This window comes from Panthera onca, chromosome D1, assembly GCF_046562875.1.
Source record: "Panthera onca isolate mPanOnc1 chromosome D1, mPanOnc1 haplotype 2, whole genome shotgun sequence".
Classification (NCBI taxonomy): Eukaryota; Metazoa; Chordata; class Mammalia; order Carnivora; family Felidae; genus Panthera; species Panthera onca.
Window position 1 is genome coordinate 10,361,226 of NC_138348.1, and position 19,688 is coordinate 10,380,913.

The 19,688-nt window shown below is 57.9% G+C and overlaps 2 protein-coding genes and 2 long non-coding RNA genes across 5 annotated transcripts; 2 read left to right on the forward strand and 2 right to left on the reverse strand.

The window, feature by feature from the left end:
- Positions 1 to 38: 38 nt before the first annotated feature.
- PTGDR2 (prostaglandin D2 receptor 2) lies at positions 39 to 4,431 on the forward strand. Of its 2 annotated transcripts, XM_078433534.2 has the most exons (3): positions 115 to 215; positions 952 to 1,018; positions 2,292 to 4,431. In XM_078433534.2, the coding sequence occupies exon 3, from the start codon at positions 2,300 to 2,302 to the stop codon at positions 3,482 to 3,484; it is 1,185 nt and encodes a 394-aa protein (XP_078289660.1). In that variant the 5' UTR covers positions 115 to 215; positions 952 to 1,018; positions 2,292 to 2,299; the 3' UTR covers positions 3,485 to 4,431. The 2 variants fall into 2 exon arrangements, with proteins under 2 accessions (XP_060462814.2, XP_078289660.1); XM_060606831.3 differs by lacking the exon at positions 952 to 1,018 and having other exon boundaries at positions 39 to 215.
- LOC145712462 (uncharacterized) lies at positions 102 to 1,740 on the reverse strand. Its single transcript, XR_014135285.1, has 2 exons — positions 617 to 1,740; positions 102 to 338 (listed from the first exon to the last, which is right to left on the reverse strand). It is a non-coding gene; the product is annotated as an uncharacterized LOC145712462 (long non-coding RNA).
- Positions 4,432 to 5,280: 849 nt separating the features above from the next.
- CCDC86 (coiled-coil domain containing 86) lies at positions 5,281 to 11,298 on the reverse strand. Its single transcript, XM_060606832.3, has 4 exons — positions 10,365 to 11,298; positions 7,515 to 7,644; positions 5,772 to 5,846; positions 5,281 to 5,577 (listed from the first exon to the last, which is right to left on the reverse strand). The coding sequence occupies exons 1-4, from the start codon at positions 11,168 to 11,170 to the stop codon at positions 5,458 to 5,460; spliced, it is 1,131 nt and encodes a 376-aa protein (XP_060462815.3). The 5' UTR covers positions 11,171 to 11,298; the 3' UTR covers positions 5,281 to 5,457.
- A 342-nt stretch (positions 11,299 to 11,640) lies between these two features.
- On the forward strand, positions 11,641 to 19,211 carry LOC132661839 (uncharacterized). Its single transcript, XR_009602428.3, has 2 exons — positions 11,641 to 16,885; positions 16,967 to 19,211. It is a non-coding gene; the product is annotated as an uncharacterized LOC132661839 (long non-coding RNA).
- The last annotated feature ends 477 nt before the right edge of the window (positions 19,212 to 19,688 follow it).

Consider the following 19,688-nt stretch of genomic DNA (forward strand, 5'->3'; position numbering starts at 1 on the left):
CTAAACACACACACACACACACACACACACACGCGCGCGCGCGCGCACACACATGCACGCACGCACACACACGCACACACACACTCCGGAGCTGATAGCTATTTCCTCCCTCAGCCCCACTCCCCTGCCTCTGCCTGCCGGTGACTCGGTGACTCGTCTGGCTGCCACCAGAAGCTGTCTCTGGGGCTGGAATCCTGTGCTCCTTCTGTGCCCAGGTAAGGAAGCAATAATAGCCCAGGGGCTCGGCAGCCTTAGTGCCCTCTCTGGATCCACGAAGGCACAGTTTTAACAGTCAGGATGGCAGAGGGCTGGATTTCCCAAAGACTGGAGGGGACACACTGCTCAGAGAAGCAAAGGGCACAGGGGTAAGCACAAAAGCCTCTCTTTCCAGACTCACAGCAGTCTGGGTGGGAGGAAGACAGGGGCAGTTTTAGGGTAACTGACTCTAAAAGCTCGCATTCCCTGCCCCTAACCCCCGCCCAAAGCGGGACCCTGGCTGCTGGGCTCCACAAGACTCCCGGGAGGCTGGGGGCCGACTCCATGCAGCCAGAAAGACTGATCCCGATGGGTCCCCAGGGTGTAGCAGGACTGTGCTCTCTGAGCATCCCCATGAGACCTGGCAAGAGGCTGCTGTGCTGAAGGGAATGTTCCAGTGCGGAGAGGGGATGGCATTCATCTGTCTGCAGGGTGGAGTCCCAGCTGTACCACTGCAGCTGAGGAATGGTGGGCAAGTTGCTATGCTTCTCTGGACCTCAGTGTTCTCTTCTGAAAAATGGGGTCTCACAGGGTCACCGCGAGTGTAATTGTTCTGCAAACTGTAAAGCTTGAGAAGCGTAAGCATTCTTGGGGAGCACGGGCCCAACTGCTGCCCCCCACCCCGACCTGCCTGTGATCCTGGGGCTCATCTGCTTGGAAAAGTCTAGTCTGATCTCTTGGGGCCTCGCCTTCCAGAGGCCCGTGCTACCTGGAGAAGACTGTGGGTTTTCTCATCCCGGCCAACAGTGTTACCCCTGGAAATGTGACTACTGAAGACCACCCCCTGCTTCCTTCTCTTCTTGCTTACGGCAGAGGTGGAGGAAAGAGAACACACTGAGCCTTAAACTGTTGCTTCCCCGCTTGTCTGTTATTTGGGTGGCTTGAGCCTCGGCTTCCACGCCTATAAAATGGAATGGAGTGAAGGTCTAGTGCCTTTTTTCTAGAGTCCTGAGCAAGACAGTGCTTATGTAAAGGACCTACTGGAATCTCTGGCGCATAGTGGGGCCTCAGGACAATCTGAATTCCCAATCCCTGCCAGCCATCCTATGCCTCCTGCCGGCAGCCTCCCCCCCCGCCCCCCCCGCCCCCCTGCCCTCGTGGATCTCAACCAGCCTCACATCAGGAAGTCTTGGGGTTTTGATGAAGCTGTGGGTGTGCACATCTGGGGTGTCCGCACATCTGCCAGGGGCTGGCTTCCCCAGCGCTTACCTGAGTAGCTTCTCAATCACTACCTGCTGAATGAATGCGTGAGTCAGTAAAGGAATGGGTTTCCTGGGGCAGGAGGGTGGCCCGGCGCCCTTGGGCAGATGGCAGTCTTTCAGCCCCATTGGGCCTCCAGAGCCCCAGTCTGGTAGTTCTCATGCCTAGCTCTCTCCCTCCTCTTATCTTATTTCCTCTCCAACTATGAGAGGAGGGGCTGGCTCCACCGGTCAAAGTCAACATACCCCACACGCCACGGTTGTGGGAGCAAAGGGCTGCACAGAGAAGCTGCAGAGAGGCAAGATCTGGGGGTGCTGTGGATAGGGAGGGCGCATGTCTTAAAGGCACAGCCTCTTCCTTCCACTCCCATCCCCCAGGCCAGCTGAGCCACCCCTGTCCTTCAGGTGGGGCCTTGTTTGTGCCCCAGTGGCCCCGGGGGATTGGGAGTCCTGCATGGCCTGGCCTCGCGTGTGACCTTAGGGGACCTGCTAACAACAGTCACAATACTGACGCAGTGCTTCCTGTGTGCCAGGCTCCGCTCTAAACGTTTATGTATATTAGCTCATTGAACACTCCCAACAGCCCTATGAGCTAGGTCTTGTTATGACAGATGCCCGTGTCCCAGAGGAGAAAGCAGGCCCAGGAAGGTTAAATGGCTCGCCCAAGGGCGTGCAGCTGGGATGTTATTCCCCCACCTGACTGCCTTGGCTCAATGTCACTGGTCCCCGGTGGCCTCATCTATACCATTCACGGGTCAGGTTCCAATCCTCTGGGGAGGGGGGGTCCCCTGCTGCCCTCGCACTGCCTACCTCAGCACCCCCTCCTCTCCACCGCAGAGCCGGCCATGTCTGCCAACGTCACGCTGAAGCCGCTCTGCCCCATCCTGGAGCAGATGAGCCGCATCCAAAGCCACAGCAACTCCAGCATCCGCTACATGGACCACGTGTCGGTGCTGCTGCACGGGCTGGCCTCGGTGCTGGGCCTGGCGGAGAACGGACTCATCCTCTTCGTGGTGGGCTGCCGCATGCGCCAGACGGTGGTCACCACCTGGGTGCTGCACCTGGCGCTGTCCGACCTACTGGCCACCGCCTCCCTGCCCTTCTTCACTTACTTCCTGGCCGTGGGCCACTCGTGGGAGCTGGGCACCACCTTCTGCAAGCTGCACTCCTCCGTCTTCTTCCTCAACATGTTCGCCAGCGGCTTCCTGCTCAGCGCCATCAGCCTGGACCGCTGCCTGCAGGTGGTGCGGCCCGTGTGGGCGCAGAACCACCGCACGGTGGCCGCGGCCCACAGGGTCTGCCTGGTGCTCTGGGCCCTGGCCGTCCTCAACACGGTGCCCTACTTCGTGTTCCGGGACACCATCCCGCGGCTGGACGGCCGCATCATGTGCTACTACAACGTGCTGCTCCTGAACCCGGGGCCCGACCGCGACGCCACGTGCAACTCGCGCCAGGCGGCCCTGGCCGTCAGCAAGTTCCTGCTGGCCTTCGTCGTGCCGCTGGCCATCATCGCCTCCAGCCACGCGGTCGTGAGCGTGCAGCTGCGCCACCGCGGCCGCCGGCGGCCCAGCCGCTTCGTGCGCCTGGTGGCGGCCGTGGTGGCGGCCTTCGCGCTCTGCTGGGGGCCCTACCACGTGTTCAGCCTGCTGGAGGCGCGCGCGCACGCCGACGCGGAGCTGCGGCCGCTCGTGTGGCGCGGCCTGCCCTTCGTCACCAGCCTGGCCTTCATCAACAGCGTGGTCAACCCGCTGCTCTACGTGCTCACGTGCCCCGACGTGCTGCACAAGCTGCGGCGCTCGCTGCGGAGCGTGCTGGAGAGCGTGCTGCTGGACGACAGCGAGCTGGGCGGCTTGGGGAGCAGCCGCCGCCGCCGCGCCTCCGGCCCCCGCCCCGCCCCCGGCCGCCCGGCCGCCGGGCCCCCGCGCTGGCTCGCCTGGCTGTGCGGCGGCCGCCTGGCGTCCGCGCAGAGGGCCCGGGCCCAGGACGAGAGCGGCCCCCTGAACCGGGCGCTGAGCACCACCTCGGGGTAAGAGGGCGGCCGGGGCTCGCCGGCCCGGGAGGCAAAGGAGGGCGGCGATGCCGAGCGAGAGCGTCCCGAGGGCGACACGTCAGGCAGCGACCCAGGGATCTGCATTTTGCAGCGCCCGGCCTCCTCGGCCTTTCTCAGAATCCTAGGCAGGCGGCAGGCCGGGCGGGACGCCCAGGTTCTGCATTTCTAGCAAGCTCCCTGGAGACGAGGTCGGCGCAGGGGCAACACACAGTGAAAACCACAAGATTTCTCAGACTGGGCAGAGGACTCCCGAGGCACGCAGGACACACTCCCCCTGAAGCTCAACTTTGTCAGATGGTGGGAGGGGGAGGGAGGGGAGCGTTTTCACATGAAACCAGTGACGGGTTTTGGGGTAGAAAACAGAGGGGAAAGGTTTGGGAAGCACTGGCCTGGTCTAACCTCTTCATTTAGTCCCTCAGCCACCGTGTCCTGAGCTAGACGCTTTATCTCACAATCCGGAGGGTAGGTTCCATGGTCAGACTGAGGCACGTGGAGGTTCATCCACGTGCCCCAAGTACAGGGTCTGCACACTGACCATGAACCATTACACGTTCCACTGCCCCAGGTAGAAAAGCAAGGCCTTTTCTATAAGGCTTTTCTTATAAAGTAGCAAAAGCGAGGGCTGTCGTGGTCAACCGGGGCTAACCCAAATGCAACGGGCATCTTTGCTGAAGGTCTTCTCATTGTTTAGTATTTCAACGTGTACGGCAGCCTCGGAGACCCCAGCACGGGACATTTCCTTGTGAATCTGACACCTGTATAGGCCTGGTATTCCATGGGATGCCCTGTGGGCAATGCTGGTGATCCCCACATCTTTGCAACCCACCTCCCGACTAGCAGCCACTGGGCAGCTGTGCCTTCCAATTTGCAGATGTAAGGGGTAGCTCGTCCCTCCCTTGTAGCACACCCACTGTGCCATGTGCTTCCTCTGCCACCATGGACTGGAGGACAACGATCGCTGCGCTTAGGTCTGTCCCGAGGCCAGGCACAGAGTTGCTGCCAGTAACTGGTGGATGAAACGTCTGTGGGAGAGCAGAGAGAGAAACCCTCTTGGGCTCTCGGTCCAGTGCTGCCTGTGCCGCTCCTGGCTGGGGTCCTGGAGACTGGGCTGGCCAGCTTACCGTTTGCCACGGTGCTGGGCCTTGCCCACAGTAAGTGCTCAGCAAACGGATAGTAGATGCACAGCTGGCTGAACAGACACCCCTCTTAACACCTCGCCACGCGCCCTGCCAGCCTCCCCTCACTTGTCGCCGCCTGACGCACAATGCCGTTTTCTTATTAGATTTTCTCTGTCAGAATGAAAGCTCCTTGTGAGCAGGGGCCTTTATATTCCCCGATACCTAGAATTGAGCCTGTATACAGCAGTGTTTCAATAAATATCTTTGATGCAGACTGCGTGGCGTGAATCCAATCTCTGGGGCTTCTGCAGCATCCGGTACAGGCGAGAGGGAGCTGGGGGAACCTGGCTCTCTGCAACCTCCCTTAATCTTTCAGTGTGGAAAAGGAAGGGGAGCTGGGTTCAGGCTGCCGGGCGACAGGGTCAGTGGGCTGCAGAGGGACCCAGAGCAGTCACTGGGATGGTGTGAGAGGAACCGGTTCCCGACTGCAGCCTCCTGGCCTGGGTTGGACCCATGACCTTGAGACAGAAACACACATTTGGGGAATCGCCCTCCAGATGTTAGCTCCCCGAGGAACCAGAGAATTTACTCTTCTTGGTGGCAAGGCACTTGAAGAAGGAGGGGGAAGGAGGCGGGGGGTGCTGACCCTCTTCCCTCCTCTAGTCTCTGCCGGGCCCCAGAGTCCTCAAAGGCTCAGAGCCCCTCTGGGGTGGGGTGGGGTGGAGTGGGGCTAGAGTTGCAGGGCCGAGACCCGCAGAGGCACGTGACCAGCGGCCGGAGAAGTGCGGTGTCTGACACAGTGGTGGGCCACAGACGGCCTCTAAGTGTCCCGGACTCAGACCTGGGCTGCTGTCCGCTGGGGGGGCTGCTTCTGCAGCAGCGCCAGCGTGTCCCGCTTCTCGATGGAGCGAAGCTGCTTCTTCTTTGCCCGCTTGAGTTTGGCAGGGTTTCGGATCTGGGGGTGGGGTGAGGAGAAGGCGTCAGTGCGGTTGTAGTCTCTGCCCTGCGCCCCGGGAAGAGAGGCCTCCCCACAGGGGCCTGGGTCATACGCAGCAGGAGTGGAGGCCGCGAGGCAGGGCTGCCGAGGTCTCTCGAACACAGTGCCCAGCCTGGCCGTGGTTCAGGTCCCCCGAGCCAGACAACACTCACCACTTGGACGACCTCTGCCCTCCGCTCATTTTCCAGGCGGCGTTTCAGGTTCTCGGCCCGGCGCTGTTTCTTCTCCTGGAAGACACAGAGGACGGGGATTTGGGTCTAGGAGCTGAGGCAGCCCCGGTCTCTTAGGCCCCAGAGTGAGAGCTGGCTGAGTTCCCAGGGAGGAGGAAAGGCCCTCTCACCCCGGCCCGACTGTCGCTGGTGGTGTGGCGGGGGGAGGGCCAGCGAAGAGGTATGCCCGTGGGACGAGAGGCCCACGACGGCGGGAAGTTCCTGACTGCAGCGGACAAGGCAGGTGCCTGGTTATGCGGCTTAGATAGGAGGATGGTCGGGGGAGGGAAGACACCGGTGGTTCCCTACCTGGAAACTCGGGCATGTGCACCACGGCCCCTGGCACCAGCCCCTCATCAAATGCCAGGGAAGAGGGGTGGCCTGGCCCTCTCCCTCACTCCCACCTCCTCAGGGTCTCCCCTAAGGTTCGTCCAGGCGTGGGGCTGGGAAGGGTGGAGGCTATGGAGAAGAGGCTCCTGAGCTATCTGGCCCCGGCTCAAATCTCGACTCTGCTACTTCCAGATGGGTGACCTTGGCCAACTTGTTTAACCTCTCTGTGCCTCAACGCACCATCTTCAACGTGAGGAGGGTTACATAGGATTGTCCTGAGGAATAAATGAATGAGTACATGCACCAGCCCTGGAATGGTACCCGGCCTCCTGGGAGCACTTCAAAGATGAATCTAGTTGGAGTCTGTCTTGGGAATGGGGAGTCCAGTGCCTTCTGGCTGTGGTGACTGCTGTCCCTGGTGGGGCCCGAGGGGATGTCGGCCCCGAGGCCGCTGTATGGTCAGCAGCCTCGCCTGGCCTCTCAGCAGAACAGGGGTGGCCTGGGCCCCCGGGGAGAAAGGAGAAGTGAGACTTGGGCTCCCATCAGGGGACCGGCCGGGCTGAGGGCTGGGCAGGGGCGTTCCCGAGGGGCGGTGACAAGAAGGCCTGTGTTGCTCAAGAGGGAGTCAGGGCCACACAGGAAGTGAGACAAGGACTTGGCACACGGCAGCCGCTTCAGTATCTGCAGGGCCTCGGCCACGGGATTAGCTGGGGCGGCTCGAAGCAGGCGACGGATGACGGAATGACTGGCTCAGCCCTTTCCCTCAGTGAGCAGACTCGGGGTGAGGTGCTTCACTCCTCCCGTGACCCTGGGATCACTAGGCAAGTGACATTCCTCCAGTAATGCCAGTCCTGGTGTGATGGTCCCTGACCCATATTCTCTGTGTGCCACCCTGGGGCTTCCCAGAGATCGGGAACCTCTGAGAGGGCATTTCTGGCCTGGGGAACAACGTCCGGGAGACAGCCGGAGGAACGTGTGGGGTATCCACTTTGCTGACGCATGGTGGCTGCTTCTTGGAGAACGATGGGAACGATTCCGGGGATGAAGCTTTTCCACCTGAGCAAGGAACCTAAGCCCATCTCACCAAATGCTTCTATCATCAGTGAGGGCCACTGGGGGGGCCTTGTCCCGGGCTCCTCCGCATCATCGAGTGTCGTATGGAGCGCTGGGCAAAGCTGGACGTCCCACTGGGCTTCCCTACCTGGGGTCCCAGACCCCACTTCTGCTTCTAGCCTGGTGCCCTGCCTCCCTCTGGGCACAGGTGGGAGTCCCCCTCTCCCCCACCCAGGCCTATCACAGCAGTCACCGGATCAGGCCCCTGAGCTCCAGCCTCAGCCCGGCTGGCTGGCCCCTCACCTGCCGGCGTCTCTCCTTCTCCTCCTCCAGGTGCCGAGCAAAGTCCTTGGCCAGCTTCCTCTCTTGCCGGTCCTTCATCTTCTGCTGCCAGGATGTGCGCAGGGGCTTGTCCTGAACCATCTGGGAGAACCTGTGTGGGAGACGACGGGCACTCTTGTAGTCCGTGGGGGGCACCGATGCCCACTCTCTTCTCGGCTCTGGACCTTCTACCCCAGAACCCAGGGAGAATGACATCCCTACCTGCCTGCTTGCCAGGCAGTCAGCCCTCTGGGTCTGCAGAAACTTGGGGCAGGAATGGGCCCCACTCATGCTGGCTGCCATTTCTTAAGCCCTAGTTATGGGTCTCTGGGACAGGTACTTTGTCCTCTCCATTCAACAGAGGAGCAAACCAAGGCTCAAAGAGGTTGAATCATCGCCCAAGGTCACCTTGTACCTGAACGGCAGTCAAGACTGAAGGCTGTCTGTGACCATAGTCCAGACCACACAGCCTTTCTGCAAAGTTCTGCTGCTTCCACCAAGCAAAGTCAGCTTGGGTGCTAATGCTTCTGGAGATAGGGCTCCCTCCCTCCCGGGCCGGCCTGTTCTGTTTCAGAACAGCGCGGGTGGTGAGGGGCCTCTGTAACGAACTCTTCAGAATCTCTCTCCCCAGTAGGGGGAATGTAAAAGGGGCAGTAGCATTAGAAGGTATTGGGGACGTCCTGGTGTTCCTGAGTGTGAGAGTGACATTACAGTCACAGGACAAACGGGATGGTCTCTGTTAGACTGCATACTGCAAGGATGTACACGTGGAATGATCCATCTAGGATGTGCTGGAAAATACTGCAGGAAGAAAAAGAAAGTTGAGCAGGTGATGAGACCATGGGGGTTCACTTAGCTATGCTCTCCCCTTTTCCATAGGTCTTTCTCCTAGAACTATCTAAAGTCTTCCTGGGTGTCCCGTGGGCCTTTTCTCCTTAGCAGATCCTCTCCTAGTGGCCTTTTTGCCTCCCCTACCCCTTTCTTGACTTCTGAAAGAGCTCTTTTTCATCCACTTCCATTATATGGGACCCCAAGTGGTCACAGGAGGTCGGCGGGCCCGCCCCAGCCTCTGAAGGCTGTGGTGCACACAGGGCAGAGCCCACTCCCCACCGTGGGGAAGGGTCAATCAATTCTGCTCTCCTGGGTCATCTCCCCGCCTTCTTGCTCCACAGGAGTCTGGTACGCACAGCCTGGACCTTGACCCCAGGCCTGTCCGCCTTCGGCCGAGTTCTGACTCGAGAACACCCCCTGCCCCTCCACACAGACACACACACACACAGACTGCTCCTTCGCCCTCTCCCCAAGGACCCGGTGCTGAAGACCTTCCTAAGCCCAAAAGGATGGGGCTGAGCACAAACTTCCTCCCTACCCCAGTTGCGAGAAACCCAAAGGGACAAGGAAGTGGGGACTTGGACGCACACAGAGCCCCGGGACACAATGCTGCATGTTTCTAGAGCAGCACAGCCCGGCAGAACTGTCTGTAATGCTGCAAATGCTCTGTATTGACGTTGTCCTGTAAGGTGGCCTCCAGTCGCTCTGTCAGCTGAGCACGTGAAATGTGGTTGGTGTGACGGAGGAATCGGAATTTGGGGGTTCTTAAATTTTAATCCACTTAAATTTAAATCGCCACATGTGCCCGGCGGCTTAGCTACTGGGGCGGTGCGGTTCCAGAGCACTGGCTTTACCTGGAGGTTGAAGGCAGGCAGGCAGGCCGGCCTGGGTTTCAGGGCCTGAATCTACTGCCTACTACTTGAGTGACCTTGGGCGAAGCAGCCTGGGTTTCAGCGACTTCCCACGTTATACGGAGACGAGAATGGCTCCTGTTCCGAAGGGTGTGGGATGATCAACGGAGACAAGGCTGGAGAAGCATTGAGCGCATGGTATGTACCCAATAAACGCCACCCTTCAGAGAAGGAAGACGGCACACCCAAGGAGCCCTGTGCAGGTGCCATTTGACATCAGCCTGGAAGGTGGGGCTGCCACCAGGCCTTCCCAGCTGACTGCCTCCCTCTGCAGGCCTCGTTTCGGATACCTCCTGCTGCAGATACTACCTCGCCGGTCTCTGGGCCCACTCACCACCCGCCGAAGCTGCTTCCTCAAAGACCCCAGACATCAATTCAACGGCCCTCTGGCTCTTATCCACAAGCCCGGCCTGCAGCTTCTGAACCTGTTTTATTTCTGCTACAACCGCCTCCTTACTGGTCTCTCGGCTTTCACTCCTGACCCATCGTCTGATATCCCCTCCCCCCCCCCCCATTTCTCCCCACAGCCTTGATTTCCTCATATGTAAAACGAGCAGAATCTTAACACCAGCTGCTTCACCGTACTGATGTGCAGACTAAATGGCACGACGCGTGCCGGTCCCTCTCTTTGCAAGGCCTTTGCCCTGGCCAACCCTCACCAAGATGCTTAGCAGTATTCTATATGCTCAGGGCTTGGTAATACTTCTTATCACAGAGACAAATAACTGTTAACAGATACAAGGGGGTGAAGGCCTCCCGGCTTTTTATCAAGTTATGGCTGCTTTACTCGCTTCTGCTTCCCTCGCTAGGCAGAGGGCAAAGATAATGCTTGCTGAAGGGAAACACAAATAAGGTGTTACAGGAGAGGTCCACAGGTACTCTGAGGAGGAAAGCCTCACATAACCTTCCAGGGCACGGTCTCACCCTCCCTGGGTTTCCGGGGCGTTTTACCACATTCTGATTATAATTAGCTGTTTGTGTGAGACCCCCAAACTGTGAGCTCTCTCCAACCCAGGGCCCGTCTCCAGGCGGCACTGGCACCCCAACACCACAGAGAACGACACCCCTGCCCCGCGGTCTCCAACTTCACCTTTTCTTGGAGCGGTCCTTCCACACCCGCCCCGATTTGGGCTTTCCCTTAGGTATTACGGGAACCTCCTCCACCTCCTTCAACTTCTTGGACGCTGGGGCCTGGGCTGAAGAGCTCGTCCGCTTCTTTGCCCCGAGGTCGCTTCTCACCGTCTCGCCAGCCGGAGGTGGCTTGCTCGGCTCATGCTGACCCCGGGGGGAGCCGGGTGGCTGCGCTGTCAGCTCCTGTGGTGGCCGCGAGGGCTCCGGACCCGGCGCTTGCTGACCCTGGTAAGGCTCTGGTGATGCTGGGCCCGGCTGCAGCTGATGTCGGGGAGACCCGGGGGCCAGCTCCTTCTTATTCAGGGCCAACTCCGAGTCCAGTTCTTCTTGGGCCTGGGAGGACTCTGCGGACTCCCCACTTAGCTTTGGCTGAAATCCGGGGGATAGTGGACCCGACTCCGTAAGTATTGGGGGCGTCTCCGGGCCTGGATCTTGCTGGCGCTGGAGGGACTCTGGGCCCGGCTCCGGGCCTGGATCTTGCTGGCGCTGGAGGGACTCTGGGCCCGGCTCTGGCTCCCTTCGGGGGGACCCCAAGCCTGCACCCTGCGGTAGAATAGGCGATTCCGGGCTTGTCTCCGGCTGACGTCGGGGGGACTCCAGGCCGGGTTGCCGCGCACTCCGAGGTGACCCGGGCTCCCTCGTTTCTTCTGGGTCCGACCTGAACTCCACAAGGGCCCGTCTCACCTGTAAAACTGAGCTGGGGGTGTCGGGGGACTCAGGGTTTAGGCCTTCCAGCCGCCGGCTGCGCCTGAGCGGTGTATCCATGGTGGGGCTTGTAAGTTTCCAAATTTCACCCACGTGCAGCCGCGACCGTCTCTGCGGCTACCGGCGCCGTCCTATGACGTCAGGGGCCGCCCTATCAGCGTGGGGCAGGAGGGGCTGTTGCCGGGGAGACCGGGTCGGTGTTGGGCGGAGAGGCGGGATCGACGGCCCGAGGGGGCTGGGCTTACAAGGCGCGTGCGCAAAGCGCTTTGGCGCATTTACCCCCGGGGGATGGCTTGTTCGTGGGCTGCGTTTGCCTTTCGTGCAATCTTACTCCCCCGGGGTGGAGGAAAAGAGTGTGCAGGCAGAGAAGGGAAGGGGGTGGGTGACCCATTCCCGGGGGAGACGAGGATTGGGAAGAGGTCCAGGGCGCCTGTAGGCAAGGCTAGGTGGAAACTTTGCGGCGAACTCACTCCTGTGCCATTAATTGGACAGGGGTCCCACTCCCGGGGCCTCAATTTTCTCGTTTGTAATATGGGTGATTTTGCACGAGCTTAGTGTATCGAGAATCATCCTGACGGAGTACTCATAACCACCAGAGTTAATGCTCTGTAATGAATCCCAGAAGCGGGAAATGTAAGTCTTGAGTTGCATGTTAAACCCTTCCCTTCTCCCATCCCGTGCTTAAGTATCTATGGCTCTCCCTTTTCAACATTTTCAACATTCATGCGTGAAGTTGAGGTGCTGGTAAGATGCACCACCTTTTGTCCTGTGGCCCAATTGCACCTTCAGCCCCAGTTCTGGAAACCGTGCTCAGATCATCACTGAGCTGCTTTTTAGCCAAGGCAGAGGTCCTTGCTGCAAGGTGTGAGCCTGCCTTCTCCCTTCTGCTGCATGAGACCCAAGAGGAAGTTTTGATTCACTCACAGCGTGAGTCTGATGACGAACATCTTGGAAGCTGCCCAGCTGTATCCCAGATCTTCTTCAGTGTTTCCTTAGAACTGCCTGGGGATGGCCCGCAGGGATCCCAGGACCCCTGTCCGGCTGTCCCACTGGCTTCTTTTACAGACCACTCTTTCTCCAGCTGAGGGGTTATGAGAGGGCCTGGGAAGCTGTCCAAGGGTGCTCAGGGGACACAGAGAGAAGGCAGAGCAGAAGTCCAGGCCCTGAGCACTGCCCCCACCCGCTGAGTCACTCCGCTGACACTGGAGCGGGAGTGAGTGTCAGACTGGGCCCAGGGTGTCTTGAGTGCTGATGAAGGAGGAGGTGAGGAGGAGGAAAACCCAGACAAAGGTTTCTGGAGGATGGAAAAGTGGACTGAGAATCCCTTAATACCCGTTGCCCCTTGGCTAGTGCTCCACGGCATCCAAGATGCATCCTGGTGAGTTCGGCCTGTTGAAACCCCCTCCCTAAGGGTTAGGGAGGCTTCTCCACCATCCCTTCATGTCATCAGAAATAGTTGCACTCTTGTGCGGTAATCACGTGTCAGCCTCTTACCTTCCTGGCCCTTCCATCTGTAGGCTCAGCACCCTCCTGTTCCCGGGCCATGGAAGGCCCAGCTCAGCTCCTCACTGCAGAAGCAGCTAGGACCCCTCCTCACCCAGCTCTCCTAGCCGCCGGCTCTTGGTTCCTTAAATTCTTTGCTCCAGCCTGGAGGCCAAATGGCCTGCCATTCAGAATTGAGCGCAGTGTGCATGACCAGGGTGGCTGGTGGAGACTGGACCAGGCCTGCTCCAGGCCAGTTTCTGCTCCCTGCGTCCTGAACTCCTGTCCTCAGCTCGAGGGGTCACTCACAAATGCCAGTTGGATCGGATCCCCACCGTCCCTGCTTAAAATACTTCAGAGGGTGGCGTCAGATCCCTACTAGGGTGGTGTGAGAAAGGGAGATGTTTTACAGAATGTTTTGAATCCGCGTGGAGACCCTTCATCAACCTAGGCATCGAGCGAATTCTGGCCCAGAACCCTCCACTCCCTCCTGAGCTCGGTTTGTCAGTGTCATTATAAATGGTGCTCAGGGGCCCAGGGGAGAGGCCTGAAGTTTTCAGAGAAGCCTGATGCGGTGGTCACTGCTGGGACTCCCTTGCTTCCTACTGCAACCATCCCAGCCTCCTTGCCCTTGGGGGTGGGGAAAGGATGCTGAGGGGTTCTCCCCCCTCCGCAGAGGCCCCCCAGCAGGACTGAGCCCCAGTGGTTTGCAGAGACACCCTCTTTTGGCTTTTTCCTGGTCCCTGCTTTCCCACTCCCTTATAGGTGTTGCTGGGGTCATTTTCTGTTCTTGTTTAAGGTTATTTATTTATTTGGGGGGGGGGGAGGGGCAGAGAGAGAGAGACAGAGAGAGAGAGAGAGAGAGAGAGAGAGAGAGAGAGAGAATCCCAAGCAGGCTCTGCACTGTCAGCGCAGAGCCCGACGTGGGGCTCAAACCCACGAACCGTGAGACCATGCGTGAGCTGAAGCCCACAGTCAGCTGCTTAACCGACTGAGCCACCCAGGTGCCCCTGCTGGGCTCATTTTCTGAATAGACTATTTGCATGTAAGTCCTTGTCTCCAAGTCGGCTGTGGAGGAACGCAGCCTAAAACACTGGGGTGAGCAATTATTGGGCCCGGCGTTCTTTCAAGGGCTTGCTCTATACAAACCTACTTAATCCTCACCCCTGCAAAGCAGGTGCTGTTGATATTACTCCATTTCCCAGAGATAAAGAAACTGAGGCACAGAGAGGGTGGGACACTTATAAAGGTCACACAGCAAATAAGTGGTGGAGGCGGGATCCACACCAGCTGTCTGACCACAGAGCCACAACTCTTAAGAGTAAATCTCCATGGGGGGTGGGGTGCCTGGGTGGCTCAGTTGGTTAAGTGTCTGACTTCAGCTCAAGTCATGATCTTGCGGTTTGTGGGTTCAAGCCCCGAGTTAGGCTGTGTGCCGACAGCTCAGCGCCTGGAACCTGCTTCGGATGCTGTGCCTCCCTCTCTCCCTCTGCCCTTCCCCTGCTCGTGCTCTCTCTCAAAAAATGAATAAACCATTAAAAAAATTTTTTTTTTAAAAGGAGTAAATCTCCCCATTATCTGGCTAAGGAAATCGAGGCACAGGAAGGCTAAGGTGCTTGCCTGAAGTCACACAGCTACACACTGAGGTGCTAGGATTACAGTTCCAGAGCTGGGATTCTTAGCTGCCTTGCTCGCCTCTTCTTCACGCTGATCCTGGTCCGTGCACCGTGGTGCTGGGTGCCTGGTTGCCCCGCGGGCCAGCTGTGGCTCTGTGCACTGCATGCAGCCGGCAGAGCGTGCTCTATCGGCACTATTCGCCTTACTTACGTAACCCGAGATCTGCTGACTGCAGAAAACCGTGTGCCCACAGAGATATGGATCGGGAGTTCTCCTCTGAGCCATCGGTCCCCAGCCAGCCACAGGTGCTGCAGTGAGAGGGCTCGGCCGTCTCCAGATGTCAGGGGCCCGTATCTGTACGGTCCTCTGCTTGGCATCGAGATCAGAGGTGGCCAGGGAACGGGTCCTGTGGTCACCAGCAGCACTAACCGGGCAGTCCCCAAGTGCCAGGCCTCTCCTGGGTGCTTGCTCGGTCCCGTGGGATGTCGGTGCAAGCGGGTGACTGCTAGGACCAGACGAGCACTTGCCAAATGAGGGAACAAAGGGAGAAGCTCACTGCCGCCCTGGGGGGGGGGGTGGGCTGGGACCAGACACCTGAGTCAGGTGGGAGGTGAACGCCCCGGGTTTCCTGACAGGGAAATCCAAGGCTGGAAGGGGTTGTGATTTGGCAGAGGGTGACACTTGGGGAGAGTGACACGGAGGGAAGGACAGGACTGGAGCTTGGGGCTTCCTGATGCCACACCCACACTCTTACTGTCCCATCGCTGAGCCAGGAGTGGAGGCAGGGGGAGCTGAGGACGTGGAAGGGGTTCCTTAGTCGGGGGAGGTGGGTGGGCGGCTGGCCGTGGGACGTGGCCCACTGTGGCTGGAGTGAGGACAGGTGGCAGTGTTGTGGGGCTGGGCCGCCCTTCCACTCAGAGGTCTGTCATGCATTTGAAGGCAGCTTTCCTGTAGTTTCCCCGGGGTTTTCTTCCAGGCCAAATGTCTCCCTCTCCTCCAGCTGTCCTTCTCAGACAACACAGTAAACCTCCGGGAAAGACAGCAGTGCTCTACAACCTTCCAGAATGTGGTGTCCAGTGCTCCCACAGGCCCCCAGGGTTGACTGCCCCATGGAGAGCTGAGTGCATTTGTCACCTCCCTGCTCCACGACTCCCATCAGGGTGGCCGGGTCCCCGTCCTCTTCCTGATGGCCAGCCATCAACGGAGACCCTCAGTCTGGTTCCAGCTGCCGTCCCCTGGATCCTGGACGTGAGCCGTTGGCTCTCCTGGACAGGTGCGGGCTTTGTCACTTGGCCTGGCTGCATTTGGCTTTGACCTGCTGGAGATCCAGCTCTTCCCCTCCTTCAGTGTCTGCTCCCCTCCCCCTTTGCGTGTGTGAACTGCTGCTTCTAGAAACCTTGAATCAGATCCTACTGAGAACGTGCGACAGGACAAAGGTTATGGTGTCAGTTCTTATCAGGGGTGCTTATCTCATGCTCATCTCCTGTGTGTTCCCAGAAGCTTGCACTGACTCTCAGGGCCTCAGGAGGAGCGGGGCAGAGACCTCAGCAGAGGGGCTGGGGAAGAGGGTGTTGGTGGGGGTTGGGGGGAGTAGCACCTGGGACCCTTGGTGTGAGGCCTCCCAGCTGTCCCACGGGGCGTTGCCGGGGGGCAGAGAAGCTGACTGGATGGGGAAGGGGCCGCTCTGCAAAGTTCTTGGGTACCTTCAAAGCTTATCTCCTCATCCCCCATGGCAGCTGCAGGTTCTGCTAAAACAGGAAGGGGCAGACCTACCCCCCCCCCCGCCCCCCCAGAAGACAAGACCTCCTCCCTGCGCCGGCCGCCACAGCATGTCCCCCTGTCTCCAGGCAGGTCCAGGAAGGGGTGGGGGTGGGCTGGGGAATGAACACCTGTGCCAGGTGGGAGGGAGAGTCCCCGGGGAGGGGGGCCACGGCAGCTCGTATCCCACCTCGAGCTCTCCCCGGCAAGCATTGCAAACAGCAATGTTTATCAAATGTCGGGGAGCATCGGAACCCTAGGGAGGTGTTGAAACCCAGTCTGGGCCCTGGTCCCAGAAATTGTTATTCGGTTGGTCTGGAGTAGGCCTGAGAGGCCGCATTTCTCTAAGCTCAGTGGTGCAGGAAGAGCTTTCCTGCTTCACTTTCCCAGACGGGGTGGGGCCAGGCTCACCACCACCCTGTCATTTAGTGATCCACCAAATATTTATTGAGTGTTTGCTCTGTGGCCGGAGCTCTGCGTATAGCAGCGAGCAGGGCAGTCGTGGCCTCTCCCGGGAGGGCGCCTGCATTGTCTTGGGGGCACAGATATTCAACCCTCGAATCTTGAAACTTTCCTCGGAGGAAGGCGGAGCGGGAATCATTTTCCCTAGTGTCCAGGTGAGGAAATAGCATCGCGGAGAGGCCACGTGACCTGCCGGCCCACGCGCAATTGGAAGGTGGCAGAACCTGAACTCAGGACGCGTAAGTCGAAATCTGGCTGCCCGGCCCTGGCCAGGAGCCATCTCTGCTCCAGAAGGTTGTGTCTAGGAGGCAGGGCTACGGGCCTTGGACACGCATCAGCGGGTGACAGCTGGGGGCTTCATCCTTGTGTGGGGATGGAGAACTTGGCGGAGAGATGTTCCCATGTCCCCACCCACGACTCTCAGTTCCGAGATCTGCCTGACTGCAGAGTTTCACAGTGAGTCACCTCCCCTCCCTTCCTCCCCGATGGCTAATTCTTCTCCTTTCATTTCCCCTAAAGTTTTATTTGTCTTTCTAGGCTCTGGCCTTTCCTTGGCGGGATATCTGCTCCAGGGAGGGATGCCTCCCCCAACCAAGATGGCAGCCCTCATCTCCATGGCAACCCCTGGACACCTGGCCTTGGTGACCAAGGAGCAAAGTATGAGGCTCCCTTCCTGAAGCACAGACCAGCGAGGTGGTCCCTGTTTGAAGATGGGGTCTGCAGGCCCCGTGGCCAGGAAATCTCAGTTCTCCCCACCTCTGCACCCTCCAGCTGTGCGCTGTGACCAGCCCCGAATCAGACTGAGCTGACTCACTCAGTGTCAGATTAGTGAGATGAGGTGTCCCCCGAGCCAACGGTCTTGCTTCTTTGTTCTTCTCACGCGCCTTCCAGAACCTCAGACTCCCCAGGTGCAAGATGGAGTCGCTGCCCCTGACGCCCCCGCTGGATCCGCCAGCCTCGTTTTTCTGGATCTCCCACCCCAAGGCTTGTTCTGCGGAACAGCCGTTGTAGAAACAAACAAGTCTGTTTGTTTACAGACGTTTACAGCTTTTAAAAGCATATCGTTTACGGTGAATTTTCAGGACATAAAGATTGTAGCAATTTACGAGAAGGTATTTTATTGCAGTGGATGGAAAATACACAAAACCATACCAATGTCCCTGGAAGTTTATTATTTTTTTTAAACGTTTTATGTTTTCATTTGAGAGAGAGAGAGGAAGCATGGGTGGGGGAGGGGTAGAGAGAGAGGGAGAGAATTCCAAGCAGGCTCTGTGCCGACAGATGTAGGGCTCGACCCCACTGACTGAGACGGTGATGTGAGCCGAAATCAAGAGTTGGATGCTTAACCGACTGAGCCACCCAGGCGCGCCTGGAAATTCAGATGACCGAGATTCTGTCAGAGTGGTTACCAAGCATGGAGGCTGTGGCAACAGCCCCCTCGGGAAGTTGCTCCCACCACCCGGGTTTTTAGAGAAGGAACTTGTCCAGGAACAGGCAGCTGGCAAAAGGCATAGAGAGGATTTGAACGCAGTGCTCCGCCCCCAAAGCGTGTGCGCCTTCACCCGCACCTCCCTGCCCTTGTGTTTTAGCCATTGGACCCACATCAAGAATAAGCCCGGAGGCAGGCATTCTAGGTCATTAAGAAATTGCACACCTTGCATAGAGAGCAGGCTCTGTTACTTTCAGTTCAACATAAAATATCACACAATGCTCAGATAGTATCACTCTCTGCCCGAGTGGTTTTAGCCCTCTACCTGCGAGATGGCTCTGGGCAGATTCGGATACCCCGCTTTTTTTTTTTTTCTTCCTTTTGAGATTAGAGACAGAAGGGGTGGGAGACCGCATTCTCTAAAGTTGGCAGCAACGGTATCTGCCATGCACGTCCTCTTCTTCCAGTGTGACCTCGACACCCCTTCCCTTGAGTAGCGGGGTCTTTGTCTCTCCTACATCCAAACCTAGAAGGACCTTTGTGATGGCTTTGGCCAAAAGAGTATGATGTGTGAATTTTTTTTTTTTTTTTTTTGAGACAGAGAGAGACAGAGCTTGAATGGGGGAGGGGCAGAGAGAGAGGGAGACACAGAATCGGAAGCAGGCTCCAGGCTCTGAGCCATCAGCACAGAGCCCGATGCGGGGCTCGAACTCACAGACTGTGAGATCATGAGCTGAGCCGAAGTCGGACGCTCAACCGACTGAGCCACCCAGGCGCCCCTGGTGTGTGACTTCTGAGGCCAGATGGTAAGAATGTCATGCACGTCTGCCTGGCTCTCGTGGCACGCTCACTCTGGGAACTCAGCTGCCATGTTGTGAGGAAGCCCCCATCGTCCTATGCGCCAACCGCATGGAGAGGCCAGTGAAGGTGTTCCAGCTGACAACCGCATCGTCTGCCAGGCATGAGCCAAGATGTTTCCAGATCATCCTAGCCCCCACCTGTCAGGTGACTCCTGATTTTGCATCTTTCCAGCAGAGGTCCCCGAAATCATGGAGCTGAGGCCACTCTCCCTGCTATGCCAGGTTCTGCACCACAGGACCTATGAGCGTAATAAAATGGATGTTTTACATCACTGGGTTTTGGGGTTGTTTGTTACGAAGCAATGGTAACTGCAACAGAAGGTATTTGCTTACAATCAGGTGTCTACCTCAAGGGGCAACGTCTTGCGCCCTCTCTTGGAGCAGATGTGATTGGCAGGGGTGGTGCCTAATCAGCCTCATGACTTTATTGGAAGCAGATTGGGTGGGCAAGCTTTCCTTGTTCTTTAGTTACAATAAATTAATATGTATTACATGCTTACTTGTTTATTATTTCCCACCAGCTAGCATGCTGGTGCCCTATGGATGGGATTTTTTTCCTATCATGTTTGTTACCATATTCCCAGAGTCCAGACTAATACCTGGTACTTAGTAGTTGCCCAATAAATAATTATTGAATGAATGAGTCAATAAAGATGACACATCAAGCCGGCACAATTTTGGATGATGGTTTCTCAAGAGAGATTTAACTTTACCTGGGATACTTGTTATGATACTGCACCACTATTTTCTGGACAAAGGCCAGCTCACACCCCGGTGGGGATTTCTTGAGAATCATAGTGGAGAATAGAATAGAGAATGATGAGAATCGAGAACATTTAAAATAATTAAGGGTTGGAGCGCCTGGGTGGCTCAGTCAGTTAAGCACCAGACTTTGGCTTAGGTCATGATCTCCCAGTTCGTGGGTTTGAGTCCCGTGTCGGGCTCTGTGCTGACAGCTCAGAGCCTGGAG

Bases quoted from the DNA above. Each gene is read 5' to 3' on its own strand.
- CCDC86 (XM_060606832.3), bottom strand. From the start codon at position 11,170: ATGGATACACCGCTCAGGCGCAGCCGGCGGCTGGAAGGCCTAAACCCT. The intron at 5,847-7,514 runs GTGAGGGGCCAG...TGTGTCTTCCAG, and splicing joins AGAAGGAGAGACGCCGGCAG to GAGAAGAAACAGCGCCGGGC. The intron at 5,578-5,771 runs GTGAGTGTTGTC...CCCCACCCCCAG, and splicing joins GGGCAGAGGTCGTCCAAGTG to ATCCGAAACCCTGCCAAACT.
- PTGDR2 (XM_060606831.3), top strand. From the start codon at position 53: ATGCACGCACGCACACACACGCACACACACACTCCGGAGCTGATAGCT. The intron at 216-2,291 runs GTAAGGAAGCAA...TCTCCACCGCAG, and splicing joins TGTGCTCCTTCTGTGCCCAG to AGCCGGCCATGTCTGCCAAC.